The sequence below is a fragment of the Tasmannia lanceolata genome, unplaced genomic scaffold (genome assembly GCF_043159265.1).
Source record: "Tasmannia lanceolata isolate RefF3 unplaced genomic scaffold, GAP_Taslan_0.1 ptg000023l, whole genome shotgun sequence".
In the NCBI taxonomy this organism is placed as follows: Eukaryota; Viridiplantae; Streptophyta; class Magnoliopsida; order Canellales; family Winteraceae; genus Tasmannia; species Tasmannia lanceolata.
Window position 1 is genome coordinate 20,514,080 of NW_027518700.1, and position 22,144 is coordinate 20,536,223.

The following is a 22,144-nucleotide window of genomic DNA, read 5'->3' on the forward strand; positions in this document are numbered from 1 at the left end:
CTAGGGAACTGACATTTACACACTATGCTTTGATAAAGACACTAATTCAACTTGTCTTTTTCGCAAAATTTTGTCTGATTTGTGCAAAATTTTGTGAGTACATTCCCTGGAACGATAACGATTTTTCAGGATCCTTGTACGCGCCAATGAGCAAGGTAAGCTTATAAAAACTCGGGTTACTTGAATATTTGGGTTTCTTTTTCGGTAATTTATTCGATTTTGGGATTTTTAGGGTCCGGTCAAAATGGGGTGTCTACAGATGGATTTAAAATTAATTGAATGATTGAGCATGATTGTCAAAACACATTTCATCTCAATTTCTCTCTTTTAAAACTAATTTTATACAATTCTCATTTTTAGCTCACTTATGGCTTTTTAGTTGTAATCACATGATTTTGAAGATGTTCGCAATCAGTGAAGTTCATGAGATACAAGCTAGAGTGACTTTAGATTTCTCATACCGTAACCTCACTCAAATTCTACAGTGATCTATCATAAGAAAACTCAAATGTTGATATCCATAGATCACATACAACGACATGGTGAGCGAATATCTTTACTTTAGATTACATGCCTCTCATTAAGTGAATTTTTATAATCATAACATTTAAAGATTCCACTTAAGTTTGAAGTTCACATTTCTATAATGTTTCAAGATTAATTATCTTGTGAAATAATCAATGTCATATGGATATTGTAGATGTTCACATATGAAACACACTCCATAGTGACAATGTATTTCAATGTGCACACTTACGGAAGCCGAGTACATGGATGTTTTGTGACAACAAATCTACAATTGCCTTGACAAAGAATCCAGTTCATCAAGGGAGGACGAAGCACATTGAGATTCGTCACTATTTTATTAGAGAACTCACAGCCAAAGAAGAAGGGGAACTAAAGCATTGCAATAAGTAGCAGATATTTTTTCCAAAGCTTTGCTAGAAGAAAAGTTCAAAATATTAGTCATATGATGGGAGTACAAACACCCCACATAGTTTGAATTAAGGGGGCGTGTTGGAATTATAATTCAACCATGTGGGGCCCACACAAGCCTACCCAAGTCAGTTTTCCTTTTCACGTTGCAGAGTTAGAATAGGATATGTTTTGCTATTATCTTTCCAAGTAGTTATCTGGATAGACTTTAATTAATATTGTATAGGAGGTTTGGCTTATCTACATAGTCCATGTGTATGTAGGATTAAAGGAGTAGGAAGCGTAAGGGTTACTGAATGCCTGAGCAACAATTATTTAAAAGGGTGTACGTATTGGTTGTTTTGTGTGTGAGGAAAAGTTAAAAAAACAATCGTGTCCACTATCTTGTCTGTTATCATTATTCAATAAAAGTTCTTTTATTATCTTCTTGTGTTAAGTAGTTTGGTTCTTAAATTCAACACCCCTAACACGGATCGCGACCTAATCCAACGCCTACCGCTCCACACAAGCAACTATAAAAAGCCATAGACATGAGAAACCCACCATCAAAGTTGGTAAATTTGTCTCTGCAAAAACACAGGGTAGGTCGAGCAGAGAAAAGATTCAAAGATGTCGGGGCGTGGAAAGGCAAAGGTTTGGGAAAGGGAGGAGTAAAGCACCAAAAGAAGGTGCTTCGAGATAACATTCAGGGCATCACCAAGCCTGCAATTCGGCGTCTCGCTCGTCGTGGTGGTGTAAAGCGTATCAGTGGCAAGGTTTGAAATGTCGGTTTCAGTATGTGTTTCGCCCCTAAGCAAAACAGAAATTTCAAAATTTCGGACGAAATCGAGTACACAATTAAAAAAACAATATTTTTTTAATACCAAATTTAGGGTGAGATTGCCAAAATTTCGGCAAAAATTTCATTAATTTCGGGCTAGATTCGGCACACCATTAAAAGACAATACTTTTCTAATACCAAATCCAGGTAGTTTCGGGCAAAATTTCTCTCATTTGGATGCTACAATTCCTATTGGGGAAAAACCTATTTATGTTTCTTGCCCATCAAATGGAAGGTTTGGATCATCCTATGATGGAAGCCATATAGTACACTTTTAAAAATACCAGATTTTATGGGATTGCACCGTATAAAATCTCGTTGCAATCAAATCTTGCCATATAAAACCTAGCTCCAATAAAATCTCAAAATCTAGCTATAAAATCTCGTTGCAATCAAATCTTGACGTATAAAATCTAGCTCCAATAAAATGTCAAAATATTGATATAAAATTTCATTGCAATCAAATCTTGCCATATAAAATCTAGGTCCAATAAAATCTCAAAATCTCGCTCCAATAAAATCTTTACTCGGAGAAATTTTCTGAAATTTCGACTAAAATTGGGTACTAGGCCTCCATTTCGTTAATTTTGGGGGAAATACATGAAACACTGAAATTTCAATGTATTTCGCCAAAATAAAATACTATTTCGAGTAAAGGCAATTTCGGTTTCGGTTTGGACCGAAATCTTAAATTTTGGACTGAAATTTCAGATTTCGGTTGAAATTTAAAACCTTGATCAGTGGTCTCATCTATGAAGAGACTAGGGGGTTTTGAAGATCTTCTTAGAGAATGTAATTTGTGATGTTGTTACTTACAGTGAACATGCTCGTCACAAGACTACCACATATGCTATTTTAAACAGGTGCGAATTCTCATAAGGGGGTATGAATTTATCATCGCCCATTAGAAACCCCAGAAAAAGAAACCATTTCCATATTGCATTTACCAGTATATTTACAACACTAGATTTTCATATTTATCAGGCAAGACAAAACACTAAGCAGGTGCTCTCTCAAACCCTTAAAGAAATTGTTCTTACCTGCTGCATATTTAAACAAGTTATATGAATTATTTTAATATTTCAATTTTTTTTTACGAATGATAGAACAAAGGGCGCCCTTGCAAAAACCAGTTTCAAGGGCGCCCCCATTGGTCAATTTCCACAAGTTCTTATTTTATTTTTTTCTTTCCCCTCTCGTTTCTATCAGAGAGACTGACAGATTAATTTTTTTCTAGAAGCAAATGCAGAAATTCCTTAAAATGGCAGAGCGCTTGCAAAAATCCCATCTTTTTTTCACATATTACGGTTCACCCATGCAAATTACCACTACAAAAAATCTTTATAAACCCCTCCACCCCTACCTTAAAACCATGTACTTTCTTCCCCTTGTTGTAGCATCCTTTCCTTCTTCTTGTTTTTCTTCCTTCCCCTTGTTGTTGCTTTCTTTCTCTCTTCATCTTTTAATTCCTTCTCCCAGTTTTCTCAATGGCTGAAAAGTCTCTCACAAAGAAAAGCAAACAAGCCACTCCCCATTCTCGAGAGAAAAATGATGGAGAAATCCCTAAGTCTCTCCTTAAAAGTGAGAGTGAAAACAACAAGAGGGAAATAGCAATACCTCTCAAGGTAACAGTTCTGTGGGCAAATTAAAACATCCCCAATGCGCCGCAGATCACCAAAAATCTCCTAATGTAGGGGACGGTTGAATCAACGGCCACGATGTTATGAGCGTGGCCATCTACCAAACCCACCTTCTCCACACACTCTCTCAGCTCCCTGTATTTCTCCATGACTGTCGTCACTAACTTTGTCACCGTCACTGTCGCCGGTGCTCTTGTTTTTGGAGGACAAGAACAGAAGGTGTTTATGTTTATGTTTTGATTTATTCTCCTTTTGACTACTGGAGGACAAAACACTAGATAACAAAGATGATTTTGACAAATGAAAACTTCTCAATCTTCCTTTTCTTCCAATCTAGCCCTCTTAGGTCTGCTATTTTCGATGTCCTCTGTTAGCCATTGATAATATCCTGGGGATACTTTTGCATGTATTCCCCCTCCAGGTACTCCTCCTCCGATTGATCCCCTAGGAGTTTTATCTCGCAGACGCATCAAGGACTCCTCCGCTTTATGGTCCCAATCTTCACAGATGCCTTTGGCAAGATGACGATTGAATTTTTCAAGGGGATGGACTAGTGTTGGACGGTAATATTCTGTTTCGAAAACCACACATGGATATTCAATCTGGAGTCCTCCGTATTGACAGAAGATACGGTCTGGGATATAGAAAGAAGTTTTCTCCCAACCAAGAAATTGAACACCCCTACTGGCTCGGGTTTTGAATATTCCCCAATGACCAATAAAGAACCTCCAAGTAATCTGGTCGTCTTGACGGGAACTTTACCAATCAGTCCATTCTGATTTGGTAAAATTGAAGGTCTTACGTTCCCATGACCTACGCTTGGATAGAACGAGTTCCTGATGTGTTGGTGGTATGAAAATTTGAAGTTTCAAACAGAACCAGACATATAAAAGGACTGGAGAACCTTTGAAAGAGGTAGAGACTTTATTGGCAATATCGTCCAATCCATTAAGGGTTTCGGCAAGGATAGTTGGCACTGGATTACTTCCTCGAGAGATTTGGTCAACAAAATGTAAGAGCGCAGTGGAAGTATTATCACCTTGGTGAAAAAAGAGCCACCTAGCATAAACACAAAGAACCAGGGCATGAATGCGACTGGTTTGATGCTCTTGAGTGTACTTTCCCAAATCAAAAAAGACTTTGACCAACTGGGAAACTGACAAACCCTTATCATTTAAAAAGAAACTGACGGGCTTAGGTGATGTGGGAAAAAGTTTTTCGAAACTAGTATTGTAACCCAATTTAGATTCAGGTCTAACAAGGGAACCCTCGCAATCGTAGCCCAACAAATGACACCAGTCTTCAATGACTGGACACATTTCTTGCATGCCAAAGCAAAAGAAGTGAAGAACGGGTTGCCAAAATTCGATGGCTGCATTGAGGAAATTCCTATCTACTTTGATGTAGGATAGGCTTTGGAGTGCATTAAGGTTATGGCCAGTATGGTTCTCTACAAGGGGATTCCCTCTTTCATCATCCATCCACTTCTTCAATTTATCATTAGACATGATGGTTCAGCTGATAATGAAGAAAGATAAATAGGTGAGAATAAAGTTAATCTTAAATATGTAATTACAAAAGGAATGGTATCGGCAATAAATCAAGGACTCAAAGGATACATGTAAGGTCAAAATTTTCTATTGATGATTTCAAAATGATCCAAGGGTACACAAATCTCATAGTAGATGAACACGGATCAAGCTGACAATCAATGGGTCGAAGGATAGATCATGGCCATAAATATAGCAAAGTAGGGCCATCGACCAGATCTAATCCTAAATGATGGAACGATGCAACTGACTAACTTGGATAAAGAATCTCTACAAAAAGGTAGGTCTTAATCGTATAATCAAAGAATATGAAGGTGGAATTTATCATCAGCGGATCAAGAGATAAACCATGGCCATGGGTGTGACAAGAAGGAGTCACTGACCAGGTCTAAATCTGGAAGATCAATTGGTATAATTATTTAGATAAGGATGCCTTACGAAATGAGTAGGCCTCAATATAATAACCAAGGGCATAAGATTTGAATTTATCAACTACAAATCAAAGATAGACCATGACCAAAAAGGTGGTAAGTGGAAACCAGTGGCCAGATCTAAATCTGAAAGATGACTGATTTATCAGTGGACATCGAGATTGAATTTATCATCAATGGATCAAGAGATAGACCACAGTCATGAGCTTGGCGGATAAAATCCACTGACTAGATCTAGATCTGAGAGATGAATTAACAAAATTGATTAATTAGATAGGGAAACTTCACTAAATAAGAAGGCTCTAATCTAGTAATCAATAAATATAGATATATATATATATATATATACACACATATATATACCCTAACCAGGGGCACCAATCCTAGTCTATTCTAGCGAAGTCAAGAAGGTCTTGACTTATAACAAACTGATTAGTGTACTAGGACCGTATTTGTAGCCACACAAGGTGAACTACCCTAGTCTATAGATAGGACAAGGCTCCTAACTTTAGGCTTCACATGTGTAAGCAACACAAGTTCGTCCCTAAATGCAAACAAAAGGACAATGCAATATATAGAGGGGGTAAGGCTGAGGTCCACTTGGCCGGTTGTATAGTTACTTGTATGCCGTGACTATCGCCCAGCATGCGAACTATGTCCGTTTTACACAAGAGGTGTCCAAGTGTTGATAATACTACTTCTGCGGTGGCGCTAAAAGGCGGGTATAGCCCTTATGGCTCTTACTCATAGTATCCCGAATAGGTCATTTGATAGCACATCCACAACAAACCACAGCAGGAAAGTAACCACAAAACAAGATAATATATGCAGGGATGAGAGTGGTGTGTGGGCCCTTATTTTATTACGCACCTATTTGGTGCCCCTGGCTTCTAACGATAAAGTTCCCATTTGAAATGATTTTGGCCCAAATTTCTTCTAAGTTAATAAAAAAATGGCATTTTAAGAGAGTTAGGCAATATTTCAAGAACTCCCCAGCAGAGTCACCAGCCTGTGGACCTGTGATCTCGAGGCTGAACCCGAAGGGGGGCCTCTCGATCTCCACACGATGGAGAGCTCCTGCCGAGACTCTCTTAAAATGGTGCCCCTCACAGCATGAGTAGCGATATATATGATACCTCTTGATTCGGGGACGAGCCCGGAACCAAGACGTACCTAAATGAAAGAGTCGCTACCCATGGAAAGGCCATGGAACAAAAAACAAATGCTCTGTGCAATGAATAAATCCAGAGATAATTTGGGTCCGTGCCTGATTACGAGTCGGGAAGGTGTTAGCCATCCAACTCGCCTGAGCGCACTCGGTCTCTTATGCCATTTATTATTAACTTCGAAGAATTTTGGGTAAATCATGTGAAATGGGAACAAAATATCCCTGAGAAGATATCAGAATTATCTGACATTGGAATGAACACTAGAATCCACCGTCTCTCTGGGAGGAGTAGAAAACTAGAGCTAATCCAATATCAGACAATCCTGCTACCTATCTCCATACATCATATTTAACATCCATACCTAAAGAGAGTTAGTACCAGTATCATCTGTCATTAGAATGAACAACTAGAATCCGTCGTCTCCTAAGGAAGCATAGAAGACTAGTGTCGATCCGATAACAGATAACCTTGTTACCAATCTCTATATATCCATCTAGTCCTAACTCATCACATCTAAGAAAACGGCAAACAAACACATGCATGGCTATAGCTAAAAAGACAAACCTGCACAATGAGCAAATGTCAGTAGATGATAGCAAAAGTAATAATCAGCAATAGTAAAGAGCTACAACTAAACATGTGAGAGCTACATCTAAGAATGTAAGTAATCAAATAAGGAAATAATCTCAGTCTTAAAAAAACACACTATCAAGGTCCTATGCAAGAAACAGTGATAACCACAAACACAAACCCTAAAGCACTTAACAACAAAGCCTAAGACTCTAATTGTTTCAGCCCGAATCTTGGATGGTCTGATGTTCATCCGAAGCCGCCTACGGATCCCCGCCTCTACAGGAATCAAGGCCACATAGTTCTCGCGCGCTTATTCTAAACTATGATGCCTAACACATCTAGCACTGCTATCATAAACTCGATCAACTAGACTCGACTAGTTGTTAAAGCTTCTTTTGAGATTATTTAGGTTCAAGTGGGTTGTAACTTTTAGGACTCCCTATATGCCCTAACTAAATGCAAGTTAACCCTAAACTAATGCAGGTGGTTCCTACATCCTATGTGTAACTAGGCTGTGTCCCTAGAGAAGATATGGGCTATCTAACGCATCCTATTCTAGTTATCAGCCGGCGATGTCAATCACCAACTGACCAGACAGAGGCGAGAACAGACCCCTAGCTAGGACAGACTCTTATACACTCAAGCAAACACATACAAAACAATCAAAACATTTAGGACATACTCCTAACTCTAAGACACCCCAAACATCTAGGACAGACTCCTAACTCTAAGGGAAGATCTTTTCGAAAACAGTTTGTGAAGTTTTACTTGGAAGCTTTCGGTATTTTTTAATGATTTGAACATGTTTATTTTGAAAGGTTTGACTGGACCTGGGATAAGGATCCCAAGCTACCTACGTACCCCGTGGGAGGGGTTCAAGCCAACGTAGTTCGGAACAAATTTTCCTAACTACTCTCCTAATGGCTCATGACATTTAAAACTGTTTTTGATATTTGTTTTTAGTTTTCAATATTTTTGAATTTTCAAGTGTTTCACCCTTTCGGCTAAAGGGAACCTATAAGACCACACTCCGTGATCCATAGCCTGGCGGAGTGTCAACGCTAAGGGCAGAATCCCTAGAGCCTAAAGGGGAACTCATATATAAAGACAGGCTCACAAAAGGAAAGTACAGACTCCTATACTTTATAAGGGCAGGACAGACTCCTAACATCTATAAGGGTAGGACCGACTCCTATATCTATAAGGGTAGGACAGACTCCAGAACTTTGCAGGGGTAGGACAGACTTCTGAATTCTGCAAAGGTAAGACAGACTCTTGAATTCTGCAAAAGTAGGACAGACTCAGAAACTTTGCAGCGGTTGGATAGAATCCCATGACTTTATGAAAGGTAAGACTAGATCCTAACTCCTTGTGACGGTAGGACAGACTCCTGAAAGGCTGACTCCTAACTAGAGGACAGATTCATATGCTATAAAACGGACTCCTAACTAGAGGGTAGACTCTTATCTATAGACTGACTCCTAACCCATAAGCTCTAAGAAGGATGCTAACTAGCCTAAAAAGAATCTCCTAGAAGAAGATGAGACAGAGAAGGGTGCTAGCAAGACTGGGCAAGTCTCCTAGACACAGAGGTGGGCTCCAAGTATCCCTATCATTGCCCTTGCAATGATAAATAGGATAAGATAACTGACAAACTGAGTTAGTCCCTGATTAGTAGGGGGTGTTCTACTTGAGACTTGGATAGTCTCCTGTATGTGACTCACTAATGAGACAAAGCCTGTCTCTAAAGGGTATGACTTTTTACTGACACATAGCTTGTCTCCTAAAAGGGGCTCTAGATGACTCCTCCATCACTACAACAAAACTGGGCTTTCCCTACCAACTTTAGTTGCTTCCATAGGTAAAAGTTCCCTTTTTCCCTACGGATTTAGAATTTGTAAGGAAATAAATTAATATCCCTACTGGTATTAATTTGTCCGTAGGTATATAATTTTTACCTATGAAGTTTGTATTAATTCGTAGGGAAAGCTTAGTATATATCCCTACGGAATACTTTTCCATACGGAAATCACTATTTTTCCATAAAGAAACACTAATTTTTCTCTACTGGTACATTAGAATTGTCATAGGGATACATTCCTTTTTTTCCATACTCGTTTAGCATTAAAAATTGATAGGGCGCGCGAGTTTTTTAAATGAAATGACGGGTTTTTTCCAATTTTGCCCTAGCCTATTTAACAAATGACAAAAAACCCACGAGGGGGTAAGGTCATCATGCTAGGGTTTTCATTTTAGAAAACTTATTATATCGTCAAGTGTTCTGGAGAATAGAGGAGAAGGATTCGATTAGGGTTTCTCATTTAGGGTAAAATGCAAAAATAGAGAGAGAGAGAGGGAGAGAGAGAGAGAGAGAGAGAGATTGCCACCTGCAAGTTCATCTTCTTCGGTGGTCCTAGCCCCAATCCAACCACTCCTCTCTTCTTCTCCGTTACAGCCGAACCCTCTCCATTTTTTTCGGCGGCCTTGCACGAATCCAGTAATTGCTTCCTTTCTTTTCCAATCAACACCTCTTCAATCATCATTACTTTATCCTTGATTTTGAAAAAACCCATCCATAGACCCATTCTCCAGAGAAAATCAAGAGTTCCTGCAATTCCTGCAAATCCCAGGGGCTCATCTCCGGCAACCCCTTTCCTATACCATATCTAACCCATTGTCATTGAAATCTGGACTAAACCCTTATCCCTACCCGTGTCTCCCCTTTATCCTCTTCAGCTACTTTCCAAAGACCCGAGCATAACATCCATTAAACCCGCCTCCATTTTGACCCCTCTCAATCACTCCCTCCATTAAATCTAGCATCCTCATCTCAGCCCTAGCTAGCCTCCATTGCACGTTGCTCGTTGTCTCCGCCTCCGATCATCAAACCCACGGATCTTTATTTCGCAGGGTTTTGGAGAAGAATATATTCCCATTGTAAGTTGATAAAAGTATCGATGACTAGGGTTTTTTTTGTTCTTTCCTTTAAGTGTGTTATTTCAATAAAATTGTGGATTTTTTCTCGTGCTCTTCTGTGATTTATATTTATTAGAATATGGAACTGGGTTCTCTGTGTGTATGTGTTGATGTTTGTGTAGCTTGATTTTGTAAATGGGTTTACAGGGAAATCTATATAGATGTTGCTTAGCAAATAGATCCTGTAAAATGGAGAGGTGGCGTTTAGGATGGGTTGTTTTGGTAGTGTGATTGGGGTTTGACTGATTCGTGCTTGTCTTTCTCATACTTAGACAGGTCATCTGTAGATTAGCTGGATGCTGATTTAGACCTAAATCATAATGGTTTTGTAGTCCAATCTATCCTTCTTCTTGTTAATTAGATGAATCTATGGGTGTTATTCATTTGTAAGGTTTTGCAAGTAGACACAGTTATTTTCTTTGGTTAGATGATCAGGGATAAAGGGAATAGTTGAACACACTCTTTATTGTCCATGATAGAATTTTAGTTACTAAATATAAGCATGGAAAATGATTTGCTTTAGACATCAGTCTTGATCCTGTCTATAGTTTGGTAATTTGTACTTTTATAAGTTGGAATAACAGCTTCAATATCTTTAGCTATAGATTGGGTTTATATCATAGATTTGTTTGAAAATTAAATTGCTTAATTCAAATGATGTTCTTGTCAGCTTGTGGGTGATATTGTTATTATTTTTAGTCTCAAGATAATTTGTGGCAGTTGGTTTTTTGTAAGTGGCATTTCTTTCATGCATTAGAGTTAAAGAATAATCATCTTGAGAATTGTATAGCTATGTAAACTGAAATGGACTTAGGGAAATTACTAGTACATTTAGTAGTTCATTCTAATGCTTCATTTATAGATTACTGAAGTTCACTCTTACCATTTCGGTTAATATCTGAGTCATATACATCATGTTACAATGACATCATTCCCTCAAGGTGACTGGGGAGGAGTGATCTATTTCCGTATTCTTCTTTCTTAATCAAGCTTTTCTTGAAAGCATATTTAGGTACCTTCATTGGTTGTGTTGTACCGGAGTGTCTTTACATGAATTCTCGGTCATTCATGAGAACAAATCATTAAGGGCTTCATAGGTGACTTCGAAAGTCAAGTAGGATTTGGCTTTTCACCTTAGAATATAGGGTTTTGCTAATGAGTGTCCTTAGGGCACCCGTTAAGGTGCATTGGGAATGATATTTTATAATCATTTTACACACTGTTTGATAAAAATACTCATTTTTGTGAATTTATAATCAAAAGATGTGTACAATATCATTTCCTATGCACCTTAACAAGTGCCCTTAGGGCGCTGGTTAGCAAAACCATAGAATATATTATCTCTATTGAGAGTTTCCAATGCATATCATTTACCTGTATTGAGTGTTTCTATATGAGGACTCCCATGACTAAAAACTGTAATTTCATTGTTGAGTGTTTCCAATGCATATCAGGTATGTCTCTCTCTCTCTCTACCCATCTCTGGTTCTCTTGGTCTCTCTCTCACTCCCTCTCTCCCGATCCGATTTCTCTCAAAAAATTTCCAGCATGAAAATCAACATTTTGGTTTTCTTTCTTTTCCCCTTTTTTTTGTTGACTTGTTGAATAATCTTTCTTGGTGAATCGATTAATATTCATATGTTCATGGTACTTTTTAGGGTTGGGAATTTAAAAATAATGGATTTTTTTTTGTATGTAGAGATCTATTATCTTGTCATTTTAGTTTGAAATTGCGAAAAGAAGATATGATGAATGAGCAATACTTGCTGAAGTAGCTTTGATTCCAAGAGGGTCTTCTTCTCCAGGATAGAGGAATGGGAGGTCCAAAGAGCCAGGGGGCTCACTGTGGAGCATTGACCAATTTCTTGCTGGGGGGGAGACCCACTGGTTGGACGAGAGAGCGAGGAAGAAGAGCTATTTGGAGAAACCAATGCAATACTATGAGGAGGGGGTATAAAGGAAAGAGGCTTTTCCTTATTCTCAGACTTGATTTGACCATGAGGCTTGTAGGAAGAGTTTTCTTCATTAGTGCTCTCCAGCACAGTAGAACTGACTTTTGCATCTACCAAGGAACTATCATTGGGACCAGAGAGGGCTTTTATTTGAAATTTTTTTGGGCGGGAAGACTCTTCATGGGTGGCGAGGAGATTTCTGTCCAACTCAGCAGGGCATAACTCGTCAGTTTGGAGAGTAGAACTCTCCTTTTCAAAAGGTCTCCCCTCAGCATTTAATGAAGGTTGCCAGACAAAAACTTTAGCTTCCAAGCAACGGGTAAAAGGGAGTCATTGCCTGCCAAGGCTACAAACCAAACAGGGTCCTTTTTGCTAACATCCAGGGAGGTTTTCCTAGAAACCAGAGTGGTTTTAGAAACAACGTTTGTTACTGGTTTTGGCGAGGGGAGGATTTCAGGCTGGTAGGAATTCCTTTGTTGTAGAGGATCAACACCAATAGAAATCTTGGAAATCGGGGAAGACACTTCAATTTCTAATTCATCTTCACCATTGAATGAATGGAAGGTTTCCCTTCAGAGTTGCTTCGCTTTTCTCCGTTTCTTCTTGCTAGTTGAGCCATTCACAGAGTTTTCTCCTTTTTTTGAGAATCAGTAGCATTAGAGAGCTCTTCTTTTACTTCCTTTAAAATGTACATTTTAGTGTGGACTGGAAGATCATCAATATTCTTTTCAGATATCAGTGCTTTTAACTTTGTCAATCTGTCAGACAAAAACATAGCATCCTTCAACTTATGAGCAAGAAGCTGAGAAAAGGAGGTTTAAATGATCTACAGATTAGGATCATCCAAGGTTTGCTGATAAAAGGGGCTTCCTTCGTGAGCTTGCATTGCTTCCAGCTGAGAATCAGATGCAACAGATGGAGGATTATCAGAACCAGGGTGTCAAGGGGATACAACTATTCTGGCATCCACTGATTCTGTTGAATCTAAAGATTGATCTCTTAGACGAATACTTGGAGACCAGTTATTCAGCTTTCCAAAGGGTGGAGGTGAAGAATCCTCATCTGAGCATACAACAGAATCCATGGCCAAAAATTTGGGGAGAATTGAACAGTACTGAGCTAGAAACCAGAGGACTGAACTAAGCTTAACCAGGAGAACAGAACTGAAATGAACTGTGCTAAAAGCAGAACCTGAACTAAAACTGAAAACTCAATAAACCAGGGAAAACATCCTCTGAAACAGAGCGGAAACTAAGCTAGCTAAGGAAGAAGAAGATAAACCAGTGCTAAAACTCAATAAACCAGTGCTAAAACTAAGCTAGCTATATGCTTAGCATAGGTTGCTCTCTTAGAAAAAATGGTCTTTTGGGAAAGTGTTCAAGGGAAATGTACACTGACAAAAATTGGCCTTTTAAATTACAACCTACAAACTTGAGGGAGAAAAAAATTGCTACAGACCGTAATGATTGGAGGCACCATACATTGAGTTGGTGAGGATTTTGAAGAGGATATTATTGTTCTACTTTTTAATTTTCTGTTAGTCCAGGTTGACCCCTGCATTTGGACTCAACAATTCCATGTATTTTAGGACATGAGATAGGAGTTTCCCTTTACTAAGGTGTATGGACAAGGTGACCTGGGTGTTTGTCCTATAATATGGTGTTTGGATGTGATTTTTCGATATTTGCTCCATGTAATGTTTTATTGACAATGAAAAGCTCCATGTTATGACTTTTCCCTTGTTTTGATTGTTGTAATGGATTGGAATACTTGAGCATTGTAATTTGATTTGAAAGAATCTCTGTCATTTTTTTAATGGAAAGCTGTCAATTGTTTGCAATTTCCTCTCCCTTTGAACCATCTTTGCTGAACTTTGAAGAGTTTTGAGTGCAGATTTCCACTACTAAATCCTGACCAATTAAATTAACGATAATACTTAAGGAGAAAGCAGGCATTTTCTATCCTCATCTTTGGTTTCTGTAAGTGATTCCGTTGTCTCTTTGAGTTCTTTTCCCACAGGCATCTTTGCTGATCTTCCCAACTAATTATACTATGAACTCGATATTGCAGGCTCAAAGCACAAAAAATACTACAAATCGCAATCAGTCTTGGACACGACATACCAGGGGATCTAAGGCATTCGCTGTTATTATCGAGGAAATGGTAACTTTTAATTTGAATATTTTTTCTTTCTTAAATTTGCAATTGATCTAAATTAATAAACCTTAATTTTTCTTCTATGTTGATGATAGCAAAAGATGAAGAAACCATTTGGGCAGAATGAATTATGGATCATGACCTGTACTCACAGTGATGGGACCTTTGTTGAAAATTCAAGAGATGCTATTGTATGTTTATAATGTGCATACCAAACGGGTCACTTTCATTCCTCACTTGCTGATAAGATAGTCTTTAACAATTTATTTGCATTCTTATTGTAGGCAAAAATACATGAGCTTCAGGAAACACAACCAATGGAGAGCTGGCAGTGTAGCCTGGTTTCCAAAGACGACATCCTCAACAAAGCTTTGGGTCTGGATAAACATGACCGTGTTCGTTGTTTGGGGCCGGGCCCAACCCCATCTTTTCTATGGGGGAAAAACCCCCTTCGTGAGACAAGTAAGTCTAGATGTGAGGTATTAGAAAAGGAATTAGCCGCGATGAAAGAGGAGATGAGGAAGATGAAAGACATATTCATGCAAAATGTAAGTATTCATAGTTATATTATGGTTAATATTTGTTGGGAAGTGATATATCCGCCCCTTTTGATTACTTGGGACACCCAGTATATAGTAGTGTATTAATGATTGCAGAGGGGCTGATGTACTTCGTCACACGGATTCAATGGGGTTGATTGCCACGTACACTATCCCTGGTGTCCAAGTAATCAAAGGGGGCGGATATATCACTTACCTATTTGTTTATATATGAAGCGTGCACACACACACACACACACACACACACACACACACACACACATATATATATATATATATATATATGAGGAAAGTTTTTCTAGTCGGCCGACTAGAGAACCTTCTCTAGTCCGCCGACCAAAACACAGTGGGCCCATGTTGTTTGGATGATCCAAAGCATTCATTTGATGGGCCCTGGCATAGATAGGGTGTGCCTAAAAAATCAACTCCATAGGATCATCCTAGCCCTTCGATTTGTGGAGGTTAAAAATGGACGGTGGAGTTAAAACACGGTGAGCCCACGTTGTTTTGATGATCCAAAGCATTCATTTGATGGGCCCTGACATAGATAGGATGTGCCTAAAAAATCATCTCCATAGGATCATCCTAACCCTTTGATTTATGGAGGTTAAAATGGACGCTTATAAACTCCACAAATCTGTCCATTTTTAACCTCCACAAATCAAAGGGTTAGGATGATCCTATGCAGCTGATTTTTTGGGCACACCCTATCTATGCTAGGGCCTATCAAATGAATGTTTTGGATTATCCAAATAATGTGGAACCACTGTGTTTTTTGGTCGGCGGACTAGAGAAGGTTCTCTAGTCGGCCGACTAGAAAAACTTTCCTCATATATATATATATATATATATATATATATATATATATTTGTTTTATGTATATGACATACAAATGCATGATTTTTTTATTAATTAATGGTAGGGTATTACTGGAGGGGAACATAATTCACCGAATCAAGTGCACTCGTATGTTGCAAGTCGCGTTGATCAGCCTAATACTATGGGCAGTCCTCCTATTACTCCTCATATTGTTCCTCCTACTTATGTGACCCCTTTCCGCTCCTATTGATTCTACTATTCCCTCTGTTCTTCAAAGGCCCCTTTTGGTTGCTGCTACTACTAATTCTCCAATTGCTCTTCCTACAAATCCTCATATTCCTACTGCTCAGATACCGCTCTTGTTGCTGCTAAGACTCCTCGTGCTTCACCTCAGACTAAGGCTCATAATAACTAGATATTTATATTTTTTTGTTGTACAAGTTTAAGTACATGATAGTTCTTATTAGTGAATGAATGAAGTTCTTATAAGCACTATATTTATGATTTAATTATTTTCAGATTCAGCATACCACTCCTGTTTCTGCTAAGACTTCTCGTTCTTCACCTCGGACTAAGGCTCGTAAGAACTATGAAGCACAGGTGCGGGTGCGGGGTGCGGGTGCGTTGAATATAATAATATTTTTATTATTTTATTATATATTTATAAAAGAAAAAGAAAAAATGAGAGCAATCAAATAACAATAACATCACCAAAATGGAAAATTCTAATATTACTCTTTATTTCATACGTGATTAAGTTCATCATTAAAGCACCAAAATAACATAAAGCATCAATGCATCATCAATCCTTATTCCTAGAAGTCCGTCGCCTCATCTCCAATATCGACAACATCGTCCTCTATGTCGTCGGTAAAAACAATGGACTCCAACTCCGGCTCATCCAAAGAAAGACTAGCAACTTCAAGTAACCCTACATCCTCGAAGGAATCAAATGTATCGCCACCTATGTCCCACATCTTTTTCTCTCCTTGCTTATATTGTGGAGTTTGTCTTGAGAGAAGCCGAAGATTGCTATGACCGAAAACTAAATCTTGAGCTCATTGTGGAGTTATCTTGTTCCTCTTGAGAGAATGCACAAAAGAGTAAGTGCTCCAATTCCTCTCGGCACAAGATGACGATGAAGGTTGCATAAGAATCTTCAAAGCTATGCTTTGAAGCATAGGGGCACATGTACCATGGATGGCCCACCACTCATGAGGCTTGGTAGTGAACCGTTCATTGATGGAATCAACATCATTGAATAATCCGGACTTCATGGAGAATTTGACGAACTCCACATTAGCTCTCGTGCGGTCCTCGGAATTGGTGAAGTACCTCTTGAAGCACTTTATCCTCTCGGTATAAATTTTCGCATCCTTATGTGGAGGCACCCGACTCGAATCTTCACTGAGCAATTGCTCACTATAATACCTTTAAGAAAGAAAAAACTAATTTAGCTTCAAATTTCAAGTCAAAAGTTAGAACTTAGAAATAAATATAAATAGCTAATAATCTAAATAAATTTAAATTCACCTAACCTTGGATTCAATGAATGAGCCAAGCAATGAAGTGGAGTGTTGCTCTTGTTCCAACGAGCAACAAGAATCTCGTGCACCACGTCAAAAAATTTGGATTCCTCTTCTTTCCTCTTTCCTTCCTTCCTATATATCGCCGCCCTTACTTTCTCTATCATGGTATCCCACCAATCATAAACCAAGTGAAGGCAAGGCGTATCCGTGTCACACTCTCTAAGCATGTCATAGATGGGGGATGTAAATGCGAGTATGTAGTCAATAGAATCCCACCATACGTCATCTAACACTTTCTCTTTTACAAACCTTGCTTTCCCTACATCATCCTCTCTATAACAAGTCCATTTGTCGCTAATAACCATTGCTTGAAGACCTTTCTTTAAGAGTTTCAATCTCTTAAGCATAACAATAACACTCGCGAATCGAGTCTCTGCCACGGAAAGCAACTTCAAAGTGTTGAACTCGTTGAATATGGCTAGTATCATGGAATGATTCATTATGAAATTCTTAATGATGCTAGCATCTCCCGAAACATCTGTTATCTAACTACATTCGTCATATGTAACTTGATTTGCTTCTACATTCTTCGCAGCACATATGTTCTTCAAAGCAAGGTTGAGGGTGTGCACCACACATGGGGTCCAAAAGATGGAAGGAAATTGTGCCTCAATAAGTTACCCGACCGCCTTACAATTTGCGGCATTGTCGGTAATTACTTGGACAACATTTTCATGCCCAACTTCCATAATTACCTCCTTCAACAAGTTGGCAATGAAATATTTGTCCTTTGTCTCCCCCGAACAATCTACCGCCTTGAGAAACATAGGGCTACTCTCGGTTACCGCCATGAAGTTAATGAGAGGCCTCCTTTGTGAGTCACTCCATCCATCACTAACAATGCTCAACCCTTTATCCTTCCATGTTTCTAAGGGGTTGCAACAACATATCAACATTTGCCCTCTCTTTTTGTAGTAGAGTCGTCCTTAGCAAGTTGTACCCCGGAGGCAAATAACCGGAAATTGGATTGTTGGCCGCATAAGAGTATGAACTCGCATAGTGTGGGTTCCTTGCTAGGTGAAATGGCAAGCCACCGGAGTAAAACATCCGAGCAATCTCGCCATGTAGGTGATCACGGGCCGCCATGTTGAATGCCTTTTCAATAGCACTCACACTTCCACTTGGACCACTTGTCTCCTCCTCTTTAGATCAAAACTTGGAGGGACAGACATATTACTTGGGCAACTCAATGATCCACTACTTGATGATGGCGGCAATGGCACTCTCTTGGGAGCATTTTGCTTCATACGCTCTTTGCATTCTTCCTGAAACCTTTGCATTGCAAGTAGATCACTTGCTTTCACTTTAGCACATGGTCCGATTCCTTGTCCCGCTATCTTCAACAAGTACGCCCTAACCCTTGTGTACGAGCTACTGAAACTCTTACTACAAAAATTACATTCCCACCTCACATTCCCTCCACCCTTAGGATCTTTATCAAATCTAGAGACATGCTTCCATAAGGGCTTCAACAAATCTTCATCAGTAGAAGACGTATCTGCGGCTTGGGCGGCACTAGCACCGGATGAAGACATTCTAAAATCTATTAAACAACAAAAACAATTTTAGTACGCAACGTTGCAACCCAACAAAACAAACAAGGTTACAAGGCAACACCAATTGTAAATTTGTATACACAACCAAACATACCCATGTAAATTAAACAATTGTTTACACAACCGAACATACCCATGTAAATTCAAAAGGCAAGTGGCAAACGACAAATGGCAAATGGCAATCCAATGCAATGCAATTATAAATTTATAATGAAGCAATTTTAGACTCTCAAGTCTCAACAGGTATTGGCGTATTGCACCCAAAAATCAGTTTTGGACTCTCAACAGAGTAACAGACAACAGGTATTGCACCCAAAAATCAGTTTTGGACTCTCAACAGCCCAACAGGTATTGGACCCAAAAATATGTTTTGAACTCTCAACAGCCAACAGGTATTGCACCCAAAAATCAGTTTTGGACTCTCAATAGCCGACAGGTATTGCACCCAAAAATCAGTTTTGGACTCTCAACAGCCAACAGCCAATAGGTATTGCACCCAAAAATCAGTTTTGGACTCTCAACAGCCAACAGGTATTGCACCCAAAACTCAGTTTTGGACTCTCAACAGCCAACATGTATTGCACCCAAAAATCAGATTTGCATTTTGAGAACAGATTGTGAGTCCGAAGCTGATTCTTGGACTCAAAATTAGATTCAACAGATTATGAGTCCAAAAATCTGCTTTGGATTCAGAATCTGTTCTCAAAATCTAATACAAACAGGGCCCAATAATATGTTTTGGACTCAAAATCGATTGACAAAATCCAAAAAATGTTCTCAAAATCCAAAACAAACAAGGCCTAATAATATGTTTTGAACTCAAAATTGATTGACAAAATCCAAAAAAAAAAAAACCAGAGAGAGATCCAGAGAGAGAGAAATACAGAGAGAGAGGCTGAGAGAGAGAGAGAGAGAGAGAGAGAGAGAGAGAGGGAAACAGAGAGAAAAAGAGGGTTACCTTTAATGGCCGTCGGTAGGGGTGTAAACGGATCGAATTCGGAGTGGATATGGCTATATCCGAATTCGATTACATTATACACTATCCGAATTCGGATTCGAATTCGACGGATATTTAATATCTATTACCGAATTCGTATCCGTCGGATATTGTTCGAATTCGGATATTATCCGTATCCGTTTATCCGGTAAATTCGAATATTTTACTGCAGCACTTTATCTTTTTTCTCCTACTTACTCGAATGAATTTTCCAAACCCTAAAACTAGACCTCTACATTCTCTTCACAAAATTAACTCTCTAACCCTAAAATATATGAGATCCTCTTCTTCCTTTTAAAACAAAGGCAGAGAGAGAGAGAGAGGGAGGCGGTGGGGATGGATGATAGTGTTGGTAGTGGTCTTTGGGTTTTTCCTTTTTTTTTTTGTATACGATGGAATGGGTTTAGGTTATTTTGATGGAATGAGTTTGGGCTATTTTTGTTTTTATTTTATTTTTTCTAAAAAGAATATTCACTTTTCTTATAGAAACAAAAGATAGTGTGTCATTACTAAAAATAAATATTAATGATATTATTAATAATAAATAAAAAGGATTTACTTTTCGGATTCGGATGTTAAATGGATCGGATATACCATTTACCAGATTCGCATCCGCTAAGAGCTGGATATCTCATAAACGGATCCGGATAATATCCGCTTGAAACGGATTCAGATAATATTCGCTTTAAACGGATTCGGATGCGGACGGTAATCGAATTTTCGAATATCCATTTACACCCCTAGCCGTCGGAGGGGAGGGATGTCGCCGGAGTGGAGAGACCTCGTCGGAGTGGAGGGATCTCACCGGAGAAGATGGGTTTAGGTTTAGGAAAGTAGGGTTTTGAGAGAGGGAGAGAGAATCAATTTGGGTAAGAGAGAATCGAGAGTTTTTTTTCCTTTTATTTGTCTTCTAAACAACCCCCCAATATGTTATAAAGCCACCCCTTAAGTTGCTGAAACACCCCCCTTCTTAATTAAAACCCACCCAAACGTGTCGGGCACTCGTGGGTGCGCACCCACGATGCACCCGACACGCACCCAAAACAAAAAAATTGTTTTTTTTTAAATGAGGGGTGCGCACCCGGGACGTACCCGGGGCGTACCCGATCGTACCCGCACCCCATACGTGTGGGGTACGGGTACGGGACCCCCGGGAGAGTACCCGTGCTTCCTTGCGTAATAACCAGGTATTTATATTTTTTTGTTCTGCAAGTTTAAGTACATGATAGTTCTTATTAGTGAATGAATGAAGTTCTTATGGGCACCATATTTATAATTTAATTATTTTCAGATGCAGCATACCACTCCTGTTGCTGCTAAGACTCCTCGGTCTTCACCTCAGACTAAGGCTTGTAATAATTAGGTATTTATATTTTTTTTGGTGCAAGTTTAAGTACATGATATAGTTCTTATTAGTGAATGAATGAAGTTATTATGGGGCACCATATTTATGATTTAATTATTTTCAGATTCAGCATACCGCTCCTGTTACCTGCTAAGACTCCTTGTGCTTCACCTCAGACTAAGGATCGTAATGACCAGGTATTTATATTTTTTGTTGTGCAAGTTTAAGTATATGGTAGTTCTTATTAGTGAACGAATGAAGTTCTTATGGGTACCATATTTATGACTTAATTATTTTCAGATTCATGTATGTATTCCCTGTAAGTTGATAAATTTTGAAGGCGATGCTGCTGCAAAAGGGTTCCTCAAAAGTGAAGACCCTAACCAAATTGTAGGGCAGGGGGGAAATTGGGTGAGGCATGGGGTCAAGTAAGGATCAATGGAGGTATATCCCGGAAAGCAAATTTGCCAAGACCGAATGAAAAACTTCAAGTCGTCAGCGATGTCTTAGGAAGTAATGTTGCTTGGCCTCGTGCATTTGTAAGTATACAATTTGTTTTAAAAGGCAATTTAAATTCTTAAAATGGGTATACTTTATATGCATTTGTTCATTTATCATTAATTTATACATGGTACATGTTTGTAGGTTAAATTGTTAAATCGCAAATGATAATGGGGATTGAGGAGATGATGAAGAGGAGATGAAGAAGATGATGAAGAGAGGAGACGATAAAGAATGTTGACCAATGTAGTATTTTGTTTTAATATGGCTGGGAACAATGTAGCTACTGTTTTGTTTTGATGTGGTTGCGTACTTTGTTTTGATGTGGATGAGAACAATATAGTATTTTGTTTCGGTATGTGGTTCAGAACATTGTAGTATTTTGTTGATGGAACAATTCCAAGATGTTAGCTATGGACGAATCGTGAATTCATAAATATTCTAAATTTAGATTACTTTTTTTATTTGTATATGTTGTGAGAAATGGGTGTTGTAATAGAAATTTTGTGGAAAGTACAGGTATCATAGGTCACATGAAATGGTTATTTATAATGGATTAAAAAAATAAATGAA

The 22,144-nt window shown here is 38.7% G+C and overlaps 1 protein-coding gene across 9 annotated transcripts; it reads left to right on the plus strand.

Annotated features, from left to right (window-relative positions):
* The first annotated feature begins 1,425 nt into the window (after positions 1 to 1,425).
* Positions 1,426 to 22,035, plus strand: LOC143856534 (uncharacterized). Of its 9 annotated transcripts, XR_013238261.1 has the most exons (11): positions 1,426 to 1,691; positions 2,575 to 2,619; positions 2,994 to 10,056; positions 13,941 to 14,026; positions 14,118 to 14,210; positions 14,300 to 14,395; positions 14,489 to 14,752; positions 15,687 to 21,088; positions 21,195 to 21,267; positions 21,371 to 21,609; positions 21,716 to 22,035. XR_013238261.1 is itself a non-coding variant. In XM_077366786.1 (10 exons), exons 4-7 carry the CDS (start codon positions 14,208 to 14,210, stop codon positions 15,831 to 15,833), a joined length of 510 nt encoding a protein of 169 aa, XP_077222901.1. In that variant the 5' UTR covers positions 1,433 to 1,691; positions 2,994 to 10,056; positions 13,941 to 14,026; positions 14,118 to 14,207; the 3' UTR covers positions 15,834 to 21,088; positions 21,195 to 21,267; positions 21,371 to 21,609; positions 21,716 to 22,035. The 9 variants fall into 9 exon arrangements, 3 of the variants coding, with proteins under 3 accessions (XP_077222901.1, XP_077222903.1, XP_077222902.1); XR_013238262.1 differs by lacking the exon at positions 2,575 to 2,619 and having other exon boundaries at positions 1,426 to 1,710; XR_013238263.1 differs by lacking the exon at positions 2,575 to 2,619 and having other exon boundaries at positions 16,103 to 21,088.
* The last annotated feature ends 109 nt before the right edge of the window (positions 22,036 to 22,144 follow it).